At 36.3% G+C, this 15,060-nt stretch overlaps 2 protein-coding genes across 4 annotated transcripts in view; both read right to left on the bottom strand.

Annotated features, from left to right (window-relative positions):
* LOC135694971 (uncharacterized protein C1orf87) lies at window positions 1-6,837 on the bottom strand. Its single transcript, XM_065213881.2, has 5 exons — window positions 5,693-6,837; window positions 3,876-3,973; window positions 3,010-3,179; window positions 1,927-2,037; window positions 1-1,284 (listed from the first exon to the last, which is right to left on the bottom strand). Exons 1-5 carry the CDS (start codon window positions 6,482-6,484, stop codon window positions 1,121-1,123), a joined length of 1,335 nt encoding a protein of 444 aa, XP_065069953.2. The 5' UTR covers window positions 6,485-6,837; the 3' UTR covers window positions 1-1,120.
* A 3,063-nt stretch (window positions 6,838-9,900) lies between these two features.
* Window positions 9,901-15,060, bottom strand: part of LOC135694969 (microtubule-associated serine/threonine-protein kinase 2) — a 52,584-nt gene continuing 47,424 nt past the window's right edge. For all 3 annotated transcript variants that reach the window (XM_065213876.2, XM_065213875.2, XM_065213877.2), the window contains exons 28-30: window positions 14,495-14,569; window positions 13,634-14,045; window positions 9,901-12,683 (exon numbers count right to left, since the gene is read on the bottom strand). In XM_065213876.2, coding sequence (XP_065069948.2) covers window positions 12,289-12,683; window positions 13,634-14,045; window positions 14,495-14,569 — 882 coding nt within the window. In that variant the 3' untranslated portion in view covers window positions 9,901-12,288. The remainder of the gene's footprint in view (window positions 12,684-13,633; window positions 14,046-14,494; window positions 14,570-15,060) is intronic.

Raw genomic sequence — 15,060 nt, 5'->3', positions numbered from 1 at the left:
TTAAAGCAAATCTTCAAAGCATATTTAAGGTTAACAGTTCAGTCGTACTATATAAAGTAATTACAAATAAGCGCTTAAATTAAAACGATAACAAGCAATTTACTTTTGATTAGTTAATCAACTAAATACATTCATATTTACAATATATTCACTACGTCACCTTGTGTCAGGTGGGCCGAAGATTTGGGTGCATTTTCTAGCTCATGTCTTCTAGAGCAGTAAAAACGTTCAGGACATGAATCTCTATGAAAAGCAATCTTTATGAAAAAGTCTTTATTGGTAACAGACTCAGTTCAGGTAAATGCTTTGACTGCGTCGTCATTCAATTATGCAGCTTTTAGCTATGCCAAACCTCTATCATGCGTATTTCCTAATCAAGGTTCAATCTAATTTCTAACACTTATCTGATGAAGCCCTTTAACTTTTTTAAATCTGGCCAGTGGTGGATTTAGTATATTAGTACGCAGAGCTAGGAAAAAATCAGCTATAGAACTTTAGATTTGAAGTTTCGGGATTTAATTGATCAATAGAATGCCCTTTTTGATTGCTTAATTTTGAGGAAACAATATTCAAGGAGCAACATTCACTAAAAGGGGGCAGGCATTCAGTTGGGCCATGTGGTAACATTTGAAGAAGGAACTCATTGGGATTTCAGGACCTTTGTCACTGTCCCCTTTTCTTTCTCCATCCAGCAGGCTTCAAAGAACATATGATTATGAATTCTCTAATATTCCGAAACGCTTTCAAAAACATGTACTCTATATTTTTTCCGCTCAACCCAATATTTTGATCCATCTTTGAAATCATCCTTTCCTCAAAGAAACCCCCCCCCCCCCTACCCCCCGAAAAATAAAAGGCCATTGTTGCACTCCTTTACGAGGGCTGTGACAATCCCCCCACGCCTATAGGAAAAGCTGTATCTCAGTCCTTGTACCTAAGTACTTTGAAAACCCGAATAAGCAAATAGGATAGAACGTTGTATTTGCTGTAAAATTAACCTTAAGTCTTGGTCTACTGCGTAAGCTTCTTTCGTTACACAGCTTTATAAATGAGTATGTTCTAATAGTGGATATGTACAAGTAAGGATAACTATAAGACAATGACTGATGACTGTGTTTCATTATCCTAAAGAGCCCAGCTCATCAATGATACCATCTACTTCGACGAAGCCATTTCTTTCATAACGCTGCAATACCGAGTTCACTTCGGATTCTGAAAAGCCAAGTGAAAACAAAGCATTGTACTTCATTATCGTCTCTTTCGCAGCTTCTGTGGCTAGTTGATCTGCAGAAAAGAAGTGTGGAATGATAAGGTTTTAAACTACTGTCAATAAGAAATACTAGATTTAACTAGTTTAGCTTCTTGATAGATAGAACTTTATCTCGAATGCCTTTTTCGCTTCAGCCCTAAATGTGTCAAATTTTGCTTCTATGAAAATGGAGGTCTCTTCTTCTTGATATCTCTATATAGGCCTTTGTCATCAAGAGATTGTGCATCCACATTTGGTGTAGGTAGCAAAATCCTCTAACAATTAGATAGTTAACTGAACAAAGGTAAGAGGAAGGCAAATTTCGGGTGACTCAAAGAAATATAACTCAAGAAAATAATGAACTGGATACAAAATGCGTCGGAGAGCTACAAATATGTAGTTAGGCCCTTCTAAGGCGTGATGCACAAGGCCAAATGTAGCAGTATTCTTTAACAGTTTCTGGCCTTTCATATTTTTCGAAGTTTTTGATGTTGTTTCATATTTACAAAACAATTTACACGTACTTCTAAGAATAATGGAAAGTTATTTCCTTGTTGAGTTAATGGATGTTTATGTTTAGGTAATGTCTCCAAGGAAAGTTATCAAAGGGAAAAATCAGACAAGGGCTTTAATGATGGATTGCATTAATGGAATACATCTGTCGCTGCAATACTGACCAGAAGCCTTGGCTCGACGTCGTAGAGCTGTAACAAGCTTCATGAATCTCTCGAATTCTTTAGACTGACCATTAACATCTCCATTTTGATGGATTTCACCATTTTGCATCCCTGAAATAAAGCTTTTTTTATCGATGTTCATCAAGAGACAAAGCTTTGGTCTACAACTGGAAATGCTATTGTTCACCGGACTAGAACGAGTTTACGGTAGTCATGGCTGTCTGTATCAAAATGGACGACAAGGGTTGCACAACAGGGGTATAGTAAACGTTGCACTTGAAGGATTCATTTCAACGATATTAAATATTAACCTTATCATTCTTTAAGTTAAAATTTGAAAATTTTATTCAGGAATAAAAGCTCTTTCCTTCTTTAAATCTTTTAATTCTTTAAACATTTCTTATTCTTCTCTAACGCTCTTTTAATACTCTCATATTTTGCATGTTTTACCATTTCGTAACGATGGGTGAAATATATTTTTTGCTATGAAAAATTAATTTTTAAATAAACTTCAATCCCTTGTACATAAGCTTACAAACGGTAAGTTTCAAATCAACTTGTCTTAATAAAATTTTATTCATCCCTCGTATTTAAAATGCATAGGCATTAAATTATGTTTTGCTAGCAACAAGAATTGATTTGAAAAAAATTAATAGCAGATTGAATTCCTCAACCTGTCCTCTAATTAATTAATCATGATCATCATTAAAAATTATTATTCAGACCAGGTTAAAAGTTCCATAAAAAAATTGAAACTATAGCAGGCGCAAACCGAATTGTAGAATAATTGTTCATTCGGTGACAAAGGTATTTTCAAAATATATTGCACGAAATAAAAACATACACCAAATATTATTATTAATTAACTGTCAGCTGCTCTTCGATTCGTAGGTTTATGTAAGGTTTTCTGCTGTAGGAGATCGTTTCTTTTCTTAGATATGTGAAAACAGATATCAACAAAAGAGTCCAATGGCAATGTCAAAGTTAAAAGAAATTTTCGTATGCCTTGAATCAATTACTTTTAACAGATATCTGATATATATGTGCAGGTGGTGTCTTTTCAATAGATCATATGCTATGTACCTGCATTGCCGTTTTTTGTAGGAATTGCTTTAAGCGGCTGGCTTACTTCCCATTTGGGTCTTTCAGGGACTCTTTGCTTTGGTTCGCTCACTTTCACTTGGCTTAGAGATCCGGAATAACCATTGGGCAAAGGTAGAGACTTTTCCAAGAAATCTATGAAGCTTTTGCAGCTAAAATAAAGTTCACCAGCTATACTAATATTTAGCTGTTAAAAATCACACTTCAAAGTTTCTTAAATTTTAAATTGTTGCATTTTTTGAAAATGCATCAAATTTGCTCCAATGTTGAATAAAGTCATGCCTCTACAATATTTGGTAACAAATCTAACATTAATCAGTAATAAAATAGCAACAAAGCGAATAGTTAAAATTTCACACTTAAATTTGAAAATAATTTGAATAGTTTCTTAACATTTATGAGCCAATGCAGAAAGTGTTTTAGCTTGACTAGTATTGAGCTTCTTATAGACTGTTAATTCTTCGAAGAATAGTATGTGATTAGCATGGGTAGTATCCTTAACATACATTTTACCCTGACAAGCCACTGATTGGAAGCGATGGCCTAAATGATATTAATATTTGTGTGTCATTTGAAAATAAGTATTGGCTAAGACATTTTCGTGTGGAGTTTCGTGTGGAGCAATTTTAGATACCAGCCATGATTCCTCTGCAGCTAAGAACCTCAGTCGGATTTAACTTTAGTCCTGGGTTAAAGTTGGCATATAAACATTTAATTTGAATACGTTTTTTGCCAAAAGGCTTTTAAGACAGCTCACTTTGGCTACGTAGATAAGGGATGTGTGAAAGTTGCCTCATGTTACAGAAGAGTTCAGGATGATTTGTAATATTGAAACAAGGATAGCCTACCTTACATTACCAGATCCAAAAGGGTCTAGCCTTTCGATCATTCTGTCAATAAGTGCGTTGTTGATTGGAAGCTGATGACGAGATACGATGCCTTTAAGCTAAAAATGTAAAAAAATTAAAGATGAACAACAACCACTGGCTGCAAGGAAATCAGTAAATTTTCAAAGCTTAATCGTCAATATATAATGGCAGAAATTCCTAAAACTTTATTGAGCTGGTCTCAATCTTTAATTGTATTAAAAATGTCTTTGTAAACAGAGATATATCGTACAAACTATGTTTTTTTCCATAGCAGGTATCCAGATGAATCAATGGCCATTCAGGGTATTGCCTCTTTACGTAGTTCCAAACCGTCACATGTTTTTTAACAATATTTCAGACAACCCATAAATCGTTAACTTTTTCAACAATACTCTCGAGATTTGCAAAAACAAATTTTTACAGATACTGCTAAAAACTTCAACGCTCCTTCTAAAAATGTGCATGTTATCTCATCTGAGTTTGCTAGAGCATACTGCAAAATGCCGAAAAATAGTTTATTGTCAAAATATATGGTAAACCCAAGGTGACATCCAGTCTGCATGAATACTAAATGCTAGTTTACTCAAGATAACTTAACATCAATGACATTTAGGGATATGCGAACAAAGTAATGTCTATACGGAAATAGTTTTAATCTTTAAAAAGTCTATCTTTAAAATAATCGATCATTCTTTTTTCCGAAACAGTTTCCAGTTGAGTAGAAAATTTAGATGATGCATGAAAGCCAGCTAAAAGGAAAAAAAGGCAAGATCCCGTTTTCTATAATTTTTTTAAAAATATTTTTAGCAGCGTGTTTGCAAAAAAGATGGATGGTTTTACTCTTGAAACCAACTCATTACAGCCATTTTAACTTAAATAAGCTTAATTTTGCTAAATCAATCATTATATAAATGCGGTATTGGCCCTAGATTTGCGGCAAACCAAAAGCTGAATCAATTCAACTCTGTCACAATTGAATTGACGTAGTCACAATGGAATTGACGTAGTATCAGGGTGCCAAACAGCAACAAGAATGAAAGCAAATTGCGGTAACAAGCTAAATACATTTGTATATATTGTCACAGTCATACCACATGGTTAAACGGCTGGTAAAAACAAACAATAAGAGGAAAAAGTAAATCTTAGAACAAATTTCACTATCAGCGATTTTCCAGCTTTATTTTTAGTTAGCATTATGTCTTCGAACCGTAGACAAATCTTAACGGACATCGAAGAAGGTTTTGAATAGAATTCTTGAATTTTATGTTAATGGCTTTCTTAATACTTCTGTTGTCATTCCTCTCAAAACCCAATTCTAAGGAAGCAGTGAAGCAGAGTTCTAGCACCGAAAGTTCTGATCATTATAGCAATTTGCTAATTTTAGTATGGTAGCATCATGTCGTCCAACCCGCCTTCACAATTGCTAAAGAAATCATTAAGAAAAAGACATTAAAGGAGATTTTTAATAATTATGTCAAAACCAGAATAAATAGAATGAAAGCAGTAATTTTAAAATGAAACCAGGATTTCTGGATTTTTTTTACATGAGATAAGCATTATCTAAACTTGGATGCAGATTTTATGAGGCCACTTATGAGATCATCGACATATAAGTTAATTGAATATGTGAGTGTCTCAAAACTAAAGAAAGAAAGGAACAGGAAAATTGTCATTGCAAGGAGACTGGATGAGGATTAATCGAGAAATGTTTAATTTTTTGGTAACCATAATAACAAAATGCAAAACTTTCCTAGGTGAACCAAAATTTAATTGATTATCGATTGAAGTCAAGTTACCTTGTAAGAATCAATCAAATCTTCACTTTGCCCGAGTAACTTCTTCTTCAAGTTGTAGAAGACAAAAAATATGTCTCCTTGGTACTCCTGACAGCATCTTTCGATCTCAAGCTTTATACCAGCATCTCTCTTCTCGTTGAAGGCGTTATTGAGTTTCACTCTGGAATACGCACCTGGTATCTCTGTGTACTCATCTTCCATAAGCCCACGTTTGTGCAAAGGTGCCAGGCTAAAATCAGTGCTGTTCATGGACGGATGGCGCACTCTGCTGCGTTGGGGATGTCTTGGCAGATTGTGAAATTCACTCTTGTCTCGCTGCACTTTATATTCATCCAAAGCATCAGTGAAGAATTCTAGCAGATGGTCGTATCTAACTTTTCCAGTTCCACCTTCGTCACATTGGGCCAGGAGACTTTTGAGTGTCCCTTCGTCAATATTCACGTTGTGATCTCTAAGTATTCGGTCCAAATTTGAACTAATAATGGTACCATGTTTCAACTGGTCAGTGGCACGCATACTCTTTCGTAACTTGTTGATCACATCCGGCCTTGCGACATAGAGCAACTGACCAACCCGCTCTTTCAACAGGCGTCTCTGCTCCATGCTCAACCTTTCACCCTGACGCAATGGTGGGAGCACTGGCCTGACTTCTCTTGCAGTCAGATCTTGATTTCGCACTATAAACTCCTGCTTCTGGTATGTCCTAACCATAGATCGTTTCGGAAACAGTTCTTTGCTATCCCACGGAGCCAATATATGATAATTCTGGTTTTCTGTATGATGCGTCCTCATTGTTGACTAAAGATTAATCATATTGACTTGGCAATTCGTTGTTTTTGAGTTAAACGGCTATGAACCATCTATATGTGTTGTTTCTTGTTGCCATTAGTAAAGCTTGACCATACGTTGAATAACTACATTTAGGCGATTGTTTATGACATCACGGCGAACCTGCAAAGATTATCTCAGCTATTCAAATCAGAACAAGAGTTTGAATCAATACTCTCTCCGGTCTCTAAGTCGTTTTGGCAAAATAGCACCAAATCGTGCCATAAACACAAGTCTGTTCTTCAAAAATCCTAACATCTGCCGCAAAATAGGCTTTGATAAGAATGTGTTTCGCTTTTTCTTGTCAACAAGTTATCTGTTCTTAACTAGTCAAAAACCCAGACCTTCAGACCTTGGAAGGGAATGATCAGAGGAAATCAGAACTCGGTTAAAGTATGTTGTATTGAACATGGAAAAGTGTAACAAAAAAGCCAAAGAAATATATAACATTTTAAGACGATTGTTGTCAACAGAAATGGTTGATTATCATATTTCTAGCCTTATTACACGTAGATATCAATATGTTAATATATGTTAATATATACAGTCATCTATCACGGATCGACAAATGATCACCAACCGCCAAAATATCGGACTTCTTTTCATGGAAACCCATTTTAAAACTGAGAAAAATACCCGATTATGCTTAGAAAGGAAACTTCAATTGGCTCCAAAAATGTTCACAACGCTCTTTGCAGATAAAGTTTAACACATATTTTTGATGCATTCTAACTGCCTAGGTAAGTTGACTATTAAATGCTTCACTATGGATCCACTTAAGGATGCACGAATAATTTTTATTCACTTTTCCTTAAATCATTATATTTCTTAGCATCATGATTAAAAAATCCTTGATAAATAAAATTGGAATAGATCTAAAGTCATCATATCAAATTAATTTTAAACAATGACTTTGAAAGTATACATTTGTAGATATTTGGTATTTTATCATCTCCCTTTTGACATTTTATTATGTTTGGCAATTGTTAAATCTCTCCATTTTACTTTTTTTATCACCATTGCCATCCCAACACTTGCAACCAGTTATCTCACATTGATCCTTCACCATTCCGAGTCCGCATTTTCTGCTATTACAAACGAAAAACGTACCTGCAAAAGCAGTACGATTCACCTGCCATCAATTTATGTTAAATTGAGTTTGTACGAAAGGAATTCACATAGAACACGAACAATATTAAGCCATCTATTCAAAAGCAGATTCAATAAGCAACTCGTGTTCTTGTTCTCGCGAATTGAACGGTAAAATATATGCCATCCTACACCAAAAGGAACATAAAAATTCAAATAGCTTCTCTCATTGACCAAAAGTCGATGAAATCAATTTTTCATGCATTTCCAAAACAGAGGGTATTAACTAAAAGCCAATTTGTAGACTAGGCTTATACAGCCCTACCATCTCACACGATTTCTACAAAGGCATTTATTTAACTTCTTCTTTCCTGACTTTTAGGGCATGCTAAATTTATATAAAAAAATACATTTGTTTTTCTAGTCAACCTAATTTCATGGCGAAGAAGCAAAAATTTGGACTCACTTATTTGGTTATCTAAGAAGTAAACAGAAATTTGCAATAACATTCCTTGAGGAAAATAATTAGATGTGGTATGCAGGGTCTGAATAGAGTATTATCTAGTATCAATAGCATTGATTAATCAATATTCTATTGATGAAAATGTGGTGTTGATTCATATTTTCAAGTAATAACGCAAGGTTAATTATCATAAACAGAAACCAAATGGATATTATCACAAAGTATAACACGCATGTGCAATTAGAGACCGATTGCTTTTAAGTTTTGGCTGCAATTATTTGATTTTTTGTTGTTTTGCCAAAGATTTGTCACTAATACGATTTGCTTATTTGATATACTAGAATTAATAATAACATTTCTTAAACAAACGTACATAAAGACCATAAGAGTATGATAACAAAAGTCACAGTTTTAAAAAATTCAAATTAACTTTAATGACAATTCTTACAATTACTGGAGCTAATATATTGTGTGGGGCCAGCATGTGGGGCAAACATTCTTTTTACAAGGTGATGTTCGTGTGATAATCTTTTTCTAGCCAATTTTCTTATTACAAATCGCGGTCTGTTGTTTCATATCAATCGCCGATGTCAGGCAAATCGTGCTGATGTTTATTTAGTCCATGATTGAAGTAGACTGCACTTTACACTTACAATTTTTTTAATGTTAGTTCTTTTGAGCCAACATATGAAAATATTTGGTTGTAAGCTTTCCCTCCATTAATGTGTTACCAGACAAGCGTATCTCCAGAAAAGTTTCGGGTTTTTATCAGAAATCGTATTAGATCAAATGCCCTTTTTAATATTTTACTTGGACCCCGAGCAAAACAGGAGTTAAATTTAAGCAGAGGAAAAAAATTTCCATTGCAAAGAGAACCCACCACCGCAAAACTTCTTACTATGTCACCTGTATAGACAGCAATATGGCTGAAAACACATCAAAATAAATTCACGTTATTCAGAACGTGTTTTGCGAAGATGTGAAATGGCGAAAAGGTGTGTTTTGCACTCCAGGCTCTTTGCATTCTGCTGCAATCAAATAGCAGGTGGAACTGTCTTTTCACAGTCCCTTATTTGCATGCAGATGACGTTTTCTGTTGATAATTTTCAGCAATGGTCGGCAAGGTCCGATAGAAATTGCTCGAGAGACAAAGGCAATCGACAAAAATTAAAGTGGCTTAGGCCATCTGTCCATCAACATAAGCCAATCAATGAGTGTGGAATTACGCTCACTGATTGGTCGATTTTGATTGAAAGTTGCCTTAAACCCCTTTAGTATCTGTCGACTCCCTTTAACTATGGTTGCAAGGCTTTGTGAGAGGGCAAGAAAACATCAGCTTACTGTTCATTTTCGACACGAGTTGTCCAGTGGATGTGCAAGCAACGATTTGAAGAGACATCCATCGTCTTTGATGTATTCTCGTTCGCCGAGAGCTCAAATCAGTGAATACTAACGACATTTCTGTTGTAATTCTAGCATTGATATGGATTTGTAAAGATGGCATACGCACTTCAAAATAAGTGAAAATTTTTTGAAGTAATATTGTTAAATCCTCTCGTCTAAAACTAACTGATACAAGAGTCTAATACAAGCGCATCCCTGGTAGGCAGATGCATTGACGCAGAGAAATAACTTGTCCTTTAGTGTTGCATTCGACAAATTCCAGCATCGAGTACCAGTTTCGAACTGAATGGAAGCTAGGCTACATCAGCTGATCACTGATGAAGGGTTTATTTCGCAAGATGCGTCAAGGTTAAATAAAAATCCCCTGCAACATCTTTAAGAAGCAGTAAGTAACCAAAGACACTCTCGCAAAAAATACAGTCTAAAAAGCAGGTCATGTCAATGAAAATAACAATTCAAAGATAAAGAAAAAATTCTAAATTGGAAAAAAGGAAATAATGAAATTAATTAGACAATACATTTAAGACAAACAAGATAAACAAGTTACAGAAAAAAAGGAAAAAAGAGAACCCCTAACAAAGAAAAAAATTCCTGTTTCATTTAGAAGAACAGGTTGTCGAGGTAGGATATCGTCGACCCTGGCAGAACAATGATAGTCGAGAAGTACAATTTCATCGACTTATCGGCGTTACAGTTACTTTACTAACAATATTTACAAATTTAAAATGAATAACGCTACATTCTGCATAACGTTATTACTGGGACAGTCTACCGGGTTCGGGAGATCTAGTTGAAATACAGAATATTAAAACGACCAGCGTTAGTGAAACTACAATGCCTGCCAAAAGTCTTGGAACACTGGCATCAATTTTCAAGGTCAAAACCAATCATCCCCCTCTCCCCCACGGAACAATTTTGGTTTACTATCAAACGGGTTAGGATTTTAGGAAGCACTTTCTTTTACGCTTCTTTTATGATATTTCTCTAAATCATCAACATTGTTTGAGGGGAAAGGGGGCGGGAGTAGCAATTTTTTTCATGAAAGTAATGACAGATATCAAATGCAGCGTAAATTGGTGGGTGTTCCAAGTACTTTTGGCAGGCATTGTAGATTTGTTTACTTCTAAACATGGCTACCAAAAAGCAATCAGCCTTGACTAGGTTGACTCTGCAAATGGCCAAAAGCAATGCTTTTGCCAAATAAGAAGTTCAATTTGAAATAAGGTGAAGTTAGGCTATTCAAAATACGAGGTATCATTTCTTTAAACATATATCCTGAAAGCAGGGTAGGGCGATCAATATTGAATTCGTTCTCAACACATGAGCTTCATTAGCAAACCCTTAAAGAACATGCTGAATAATGCAAACATAAGATCAAGACCAGTTGAATATCAATTTGAGCTCCTACAGAAAGTAATCTCATTCCGATTTTTAATTGGTTTGACAATGGAAACCTGCTAAGTTTGATAATGGAACCGGGGAAGATAGAAACCGGCCTCCTACCTAAAAATTCTCTTTTTAATATGCATTAATGATGGGATATAAATGATATTGACAGCTTGTAGACGTATTCTGTTTTAGATTTCCCTAACGATCTTCGGAAACCTCTTTGCATACCGCCCCTTTAATACAATTTACTGAATCACTGGTCATAAGGACGCAAATTTTGAGGTTGATGCTAATTACATCTCAGATACATCTCAGTTAAACCCATTTAGGCCTTGCTAAATCCGTGGGATTCATAGGTCTGTCTCAGTTCATGCATTATGTACGATTTGTTAAGGAATATGTTCGTCTCACTACACAACTGATATTTCTGGCAATTGGTAAAGACCATACTAAAATCATTCACTGAATCTTGAGTGCTGAGAGCACTCTTCTGCGACTTTAAAAGCCTTTCTGCATAAGTAGGTTTCCCTTCATTGACTATTTCAGCCAACGATAGAACTAAACATTTTATGCAATATTGCCAAACAAGTTTAATAATTTGAATAAGCTCTACGGCTGTTTGATGGATATTTCAAGCAGCAGATAGGCTATGCACAATTTTCTTTGCGAGCTAGTGTACTTGTACGTTGGTCAGTGGTCAAAGACACAATCACGTGTCTAACTATACTCGGGCCCCACGGGTACCTCTTTTCTATTTCCAGTTGAACTGAACTAACTGAATATCCTGTGCGTGATGAACTGGATGCATTTTTAGATAGGGGCTAATGTGCATAGGTTTGAATAGGTCTGAAGGGACAAAGTAAATGTTTCTAAATCGTTACAATACAATTAGAGGTTGATACAACCGTATCAACAATTATATGTGTTACTTTGGTTCTACTACAGTGAGTTTGTGCGTGTATCACTTAGTGCGTAGGTCATCGGAAATTTTCTACAAATTCATTCCAAGAATCCAAGCAACTGCGCAGCGCTTGTTTGTGGTCTTGGTTGTCTGCAGCATATGACGTCATCTGCTGTCAGCTGCAACTTCTCGTCAAAGTGTTGTCTGTTTGGTAGAGGCATATTTCTAATAAATAGTTACTAAGGTGTGATAAAACAAGCTTTCTGATAAGCTTGGGTGTCGTACAAAGCGACACATCTCTCCTCTAAACAGAGCTTGAAATGCTGTCCATGGAACCACTATTAGCTAAAACTGCTAAACCAGAGAGTTCAAAGCCAATTTCGTAATCCTGGCTGCAAAATGTGAAGACATTTGTACAATTCGATCTTATCTCCATGCCTTTAAACTCTCTTAGCCTTGGCTACCATCTCTGTAACTACGACAGCGTCTCATTCTGCCATGGTCACACTTACTCAGAAACAGCTACTTGAAACCAAAGTCTTTGCTTCTCGTTTCTTTCAGGGACCTACTTCTTAGCACTCGATGTGGCGAGCTGTCTCTTAAATCCGTCGGGTGCAATTTGACTCTGTCCTCTGAAGCCTTTGGCCCTCGCGATGAGCGATCTGGGGACAAAGCCCTTCGCAACAGGGGCGATCCCAGTCGCGATTTCGATGGCGACGCGTTGCTTGGCGATAGCAACACCTGATTACCTTTAATTGTTAGTGGGGACGTACTTCGACCTGATAATGTTGAGCTACCACTTGTCACAGAATTTGAAGATGGTCGTGCCAGTGGTGACAAAGGAATGGTTGAAACAGATTTTCTACGCGGTGAATGGACAACGTGAGACAACTTTGGGTTTATACCATGCAAGTTGGCTGGAATAAACGAAAGGACAGTTTGGATCAGTACAAAAATGGGAAGAAACAAGGTGTATGTTAAGCATTATATACTGGAACGATCATCTCACCGAACTGAAGAAAGTTTTGGCCTACACGCCCTGTGATGGCCTCGAAAAGTCAGGATATGATTTTTGCATTTGTTTAAATAATCCAACCTGAAGATAGCATCAGTTTAGGAACTGGAACTTTAGATTGTGTCAAAGATTTATAAATAATTTAGGGTTTTATAAAAATTTATTTAACTGTATCGTGGATAGAGAAATGTAAATAGGATTGTTTTAGTTGACTTTATTTTCATTTTTGTAAATGGATTGCTTTGATAAGCTTGTCAACTTGTCATGTCAACTTGAAAAAATTCTTTTCTACAATCATAATCGATTATGTTAAATGGAAAAGTTGAAACTTCCCGTTTAAACAGAGATTAATATCCAGATGAGGATCGAAGGGAAGAACAATGAGTTTGACTGGTTTTTGACAAACCTGCGGCTGCTAAACTCTCGCATCCAAGTAAATTTTAGTTTTGATGTAGACAGATTCCCATATGCAGTGCGGTATCATTCACAAGCCCCTCTTCCCCAACAAATTTCTTCTTAAAACATAATATAAAGGTTTCATCAAGAAATTACGCGTACATCCCAACTAGAGGAAACTCGGTGAACTCTGATTCCAGCCTCCTCGTGATATCGAGGTCCTATTGGGATATTATTCTTATCGGGCCGTAATAAACTGTCTTCTGCACAGCGAGCCTCGATGCGGAGAAGCGGCGATAAAGAAGTGAAGAGACAACAATGAATGACTCCCTAGAAATCTTGGCCTTTCCAGCAATAAACATAAAGTTAATGACTCTTATTATAAAAAGTTTCTACCAAAGGCACTAAACGATAAACACTATGAAATTGAGTAAATCATTGCAAAATCTCACTTACATGGTCTTGAAGCATGACCACCGGAAACCCCTGGATTTGCTGCACCACTGCCTGATTCATCCAAAACAAGCTGCGGCCTAGCCATGTCACCAGATTTCGAGACAAGCGTTGCTGCCGAGCTTTTCGAGCGTTTAATTGAACTTCGTCTCATCGACGACGATCGGCCAATTCGCCTCCAGGAGAATGACTTCTTACGGGACTTCTCATTTTCGCCACGCCGACTGTCTTGTGGACTGAGGCTGCTGCGGATTTTCAGCTTTGTCTTTTTTGAACCGATTCGCGTGCCAAGCGCTCTCTTCTTGCGATCTCGTTTGATTGATGTATTCGATAAATCAGTGGCGTCCAGCTTGACTTGACGGCCACCGGTGAGGATCAGGGATAAGACTTCTACATGCTGAAGACCTTGCACAGGCTAAAACGTACAGTAAGACGCCTTATTGTAATGATAATAGTTAAAAAGATTATCACCCTGCACCAATACCATTCATTCAATAAAATCGTTTGATCTCTGCGAGTCTTATGCAATAATGCATAAGATTGCCTTCAGAAATGCAAGTGCCTAGAAAAGTGCCTATGCACCAATACAGCCGATCAGATAACAAAATACACTATTAGTAAATTGGTGACCAGCCGTACAGCATTACAAGTACAATTACAGTGATGCACTTTCATTTTTTTCCAAACAGAACAATTAACACGACTAAAAGTCTTTCAGTTTCTATTGGGCCTTAAGTGTATGTTGAAGGAATATTGGATCTTATGAGGTCATCACCCACAGAGAGAACATTTGATCGAAACCTATATTCTACTTATCAAAAACATTTTTGCAGCTGCTAATTGGTGCCTCGATGAGATACGTACCTCTCCATTAACATGCGTAATTAGGTCACCTGGCTTCAGACCCGCGTCGAATGCTGGCCCATTTCTGTCCACATCCTACGATAAAGCAAATTACCATCTATTAAAGGGTTTTTTGATTGAAAATGTCTAACAACTTTCAAGTTTAGCCTCACAACTGAATTTGACTTAAATGCAATCATAAATTCATATTTTCTCTTATTAACTTTGGGTTTAATGAGAACTTCATCCAAAAATCATGTCCTTATGGATCACAATCGCAACAAACTAGGCCGCAAATTCAAATTTTAGAATGATCCATCAATTGAATGTTAGCAGATGTAAGCTGGAAGTAACATCCGAGAGGCTATTTACATCGGGCATCGGCAATTTAAGCTTTCGTTATAAATTAAGTACTCATGGATTTTTAATATACCATTCCTTTTTTCTCAGAGCTATGATTGCCGAATCCTGAAGCTACGTTAGACCAAAACAAAGAGAATTGGATCCTAAACTAGCATTTTCGGGTTTTCCTAAAGGGTTTTAAGGGTTCCAAGTTAATTAAGGGTTTTCCTAAAAATTGTAACTTT

Source organism: Rhopilema esculentum, chromosome 8 (assembly GCF_057945365.1).
Source record: "Rhopilema esculentum isolate cy_ngs chromosome 8, ASM5794536v1, whole genome shotgun sequence".
NCBI lineage: Eukaryota > Metazoa > Cnidaria > Scyphozoa > Rhizostomeae > Rhizostomatidae > Rhopilema > Rhopilema esculentum.
The sequence above is the reverse complement of the archived record's forward strand: the minus strand, read 5'-3'. Positions and strand labels throughout refer to the sequence as shown.

What these genes read in the sequence shown, in the direction of transcription:
- LOC135694971 (XM_065213881.2), bottom strand. Translation starts at nt 6,484, where the DNA reads ATGAGGACGCATCATACAGAAAACCAGAATTATCATATATTGGCTCCG. An exon ending in ATTTGATTGATTCTTACAAG is followed by an intron (nt 3,974 to 5,692) that starts GTAACTTGACTT and finishes TTACATTTTTAG; the next exon opens with CTTAAAGGCATCGTATCTCG. An exon ending in TTTGGATCTGGTAATGTAAG is followed by an intron (nt 3,180 to 3,875) that starts GTAGGCTATCCT and finishes ACTTTATTTTAG; the next exon opens with CTGCAAAAGCTTCATAGATT.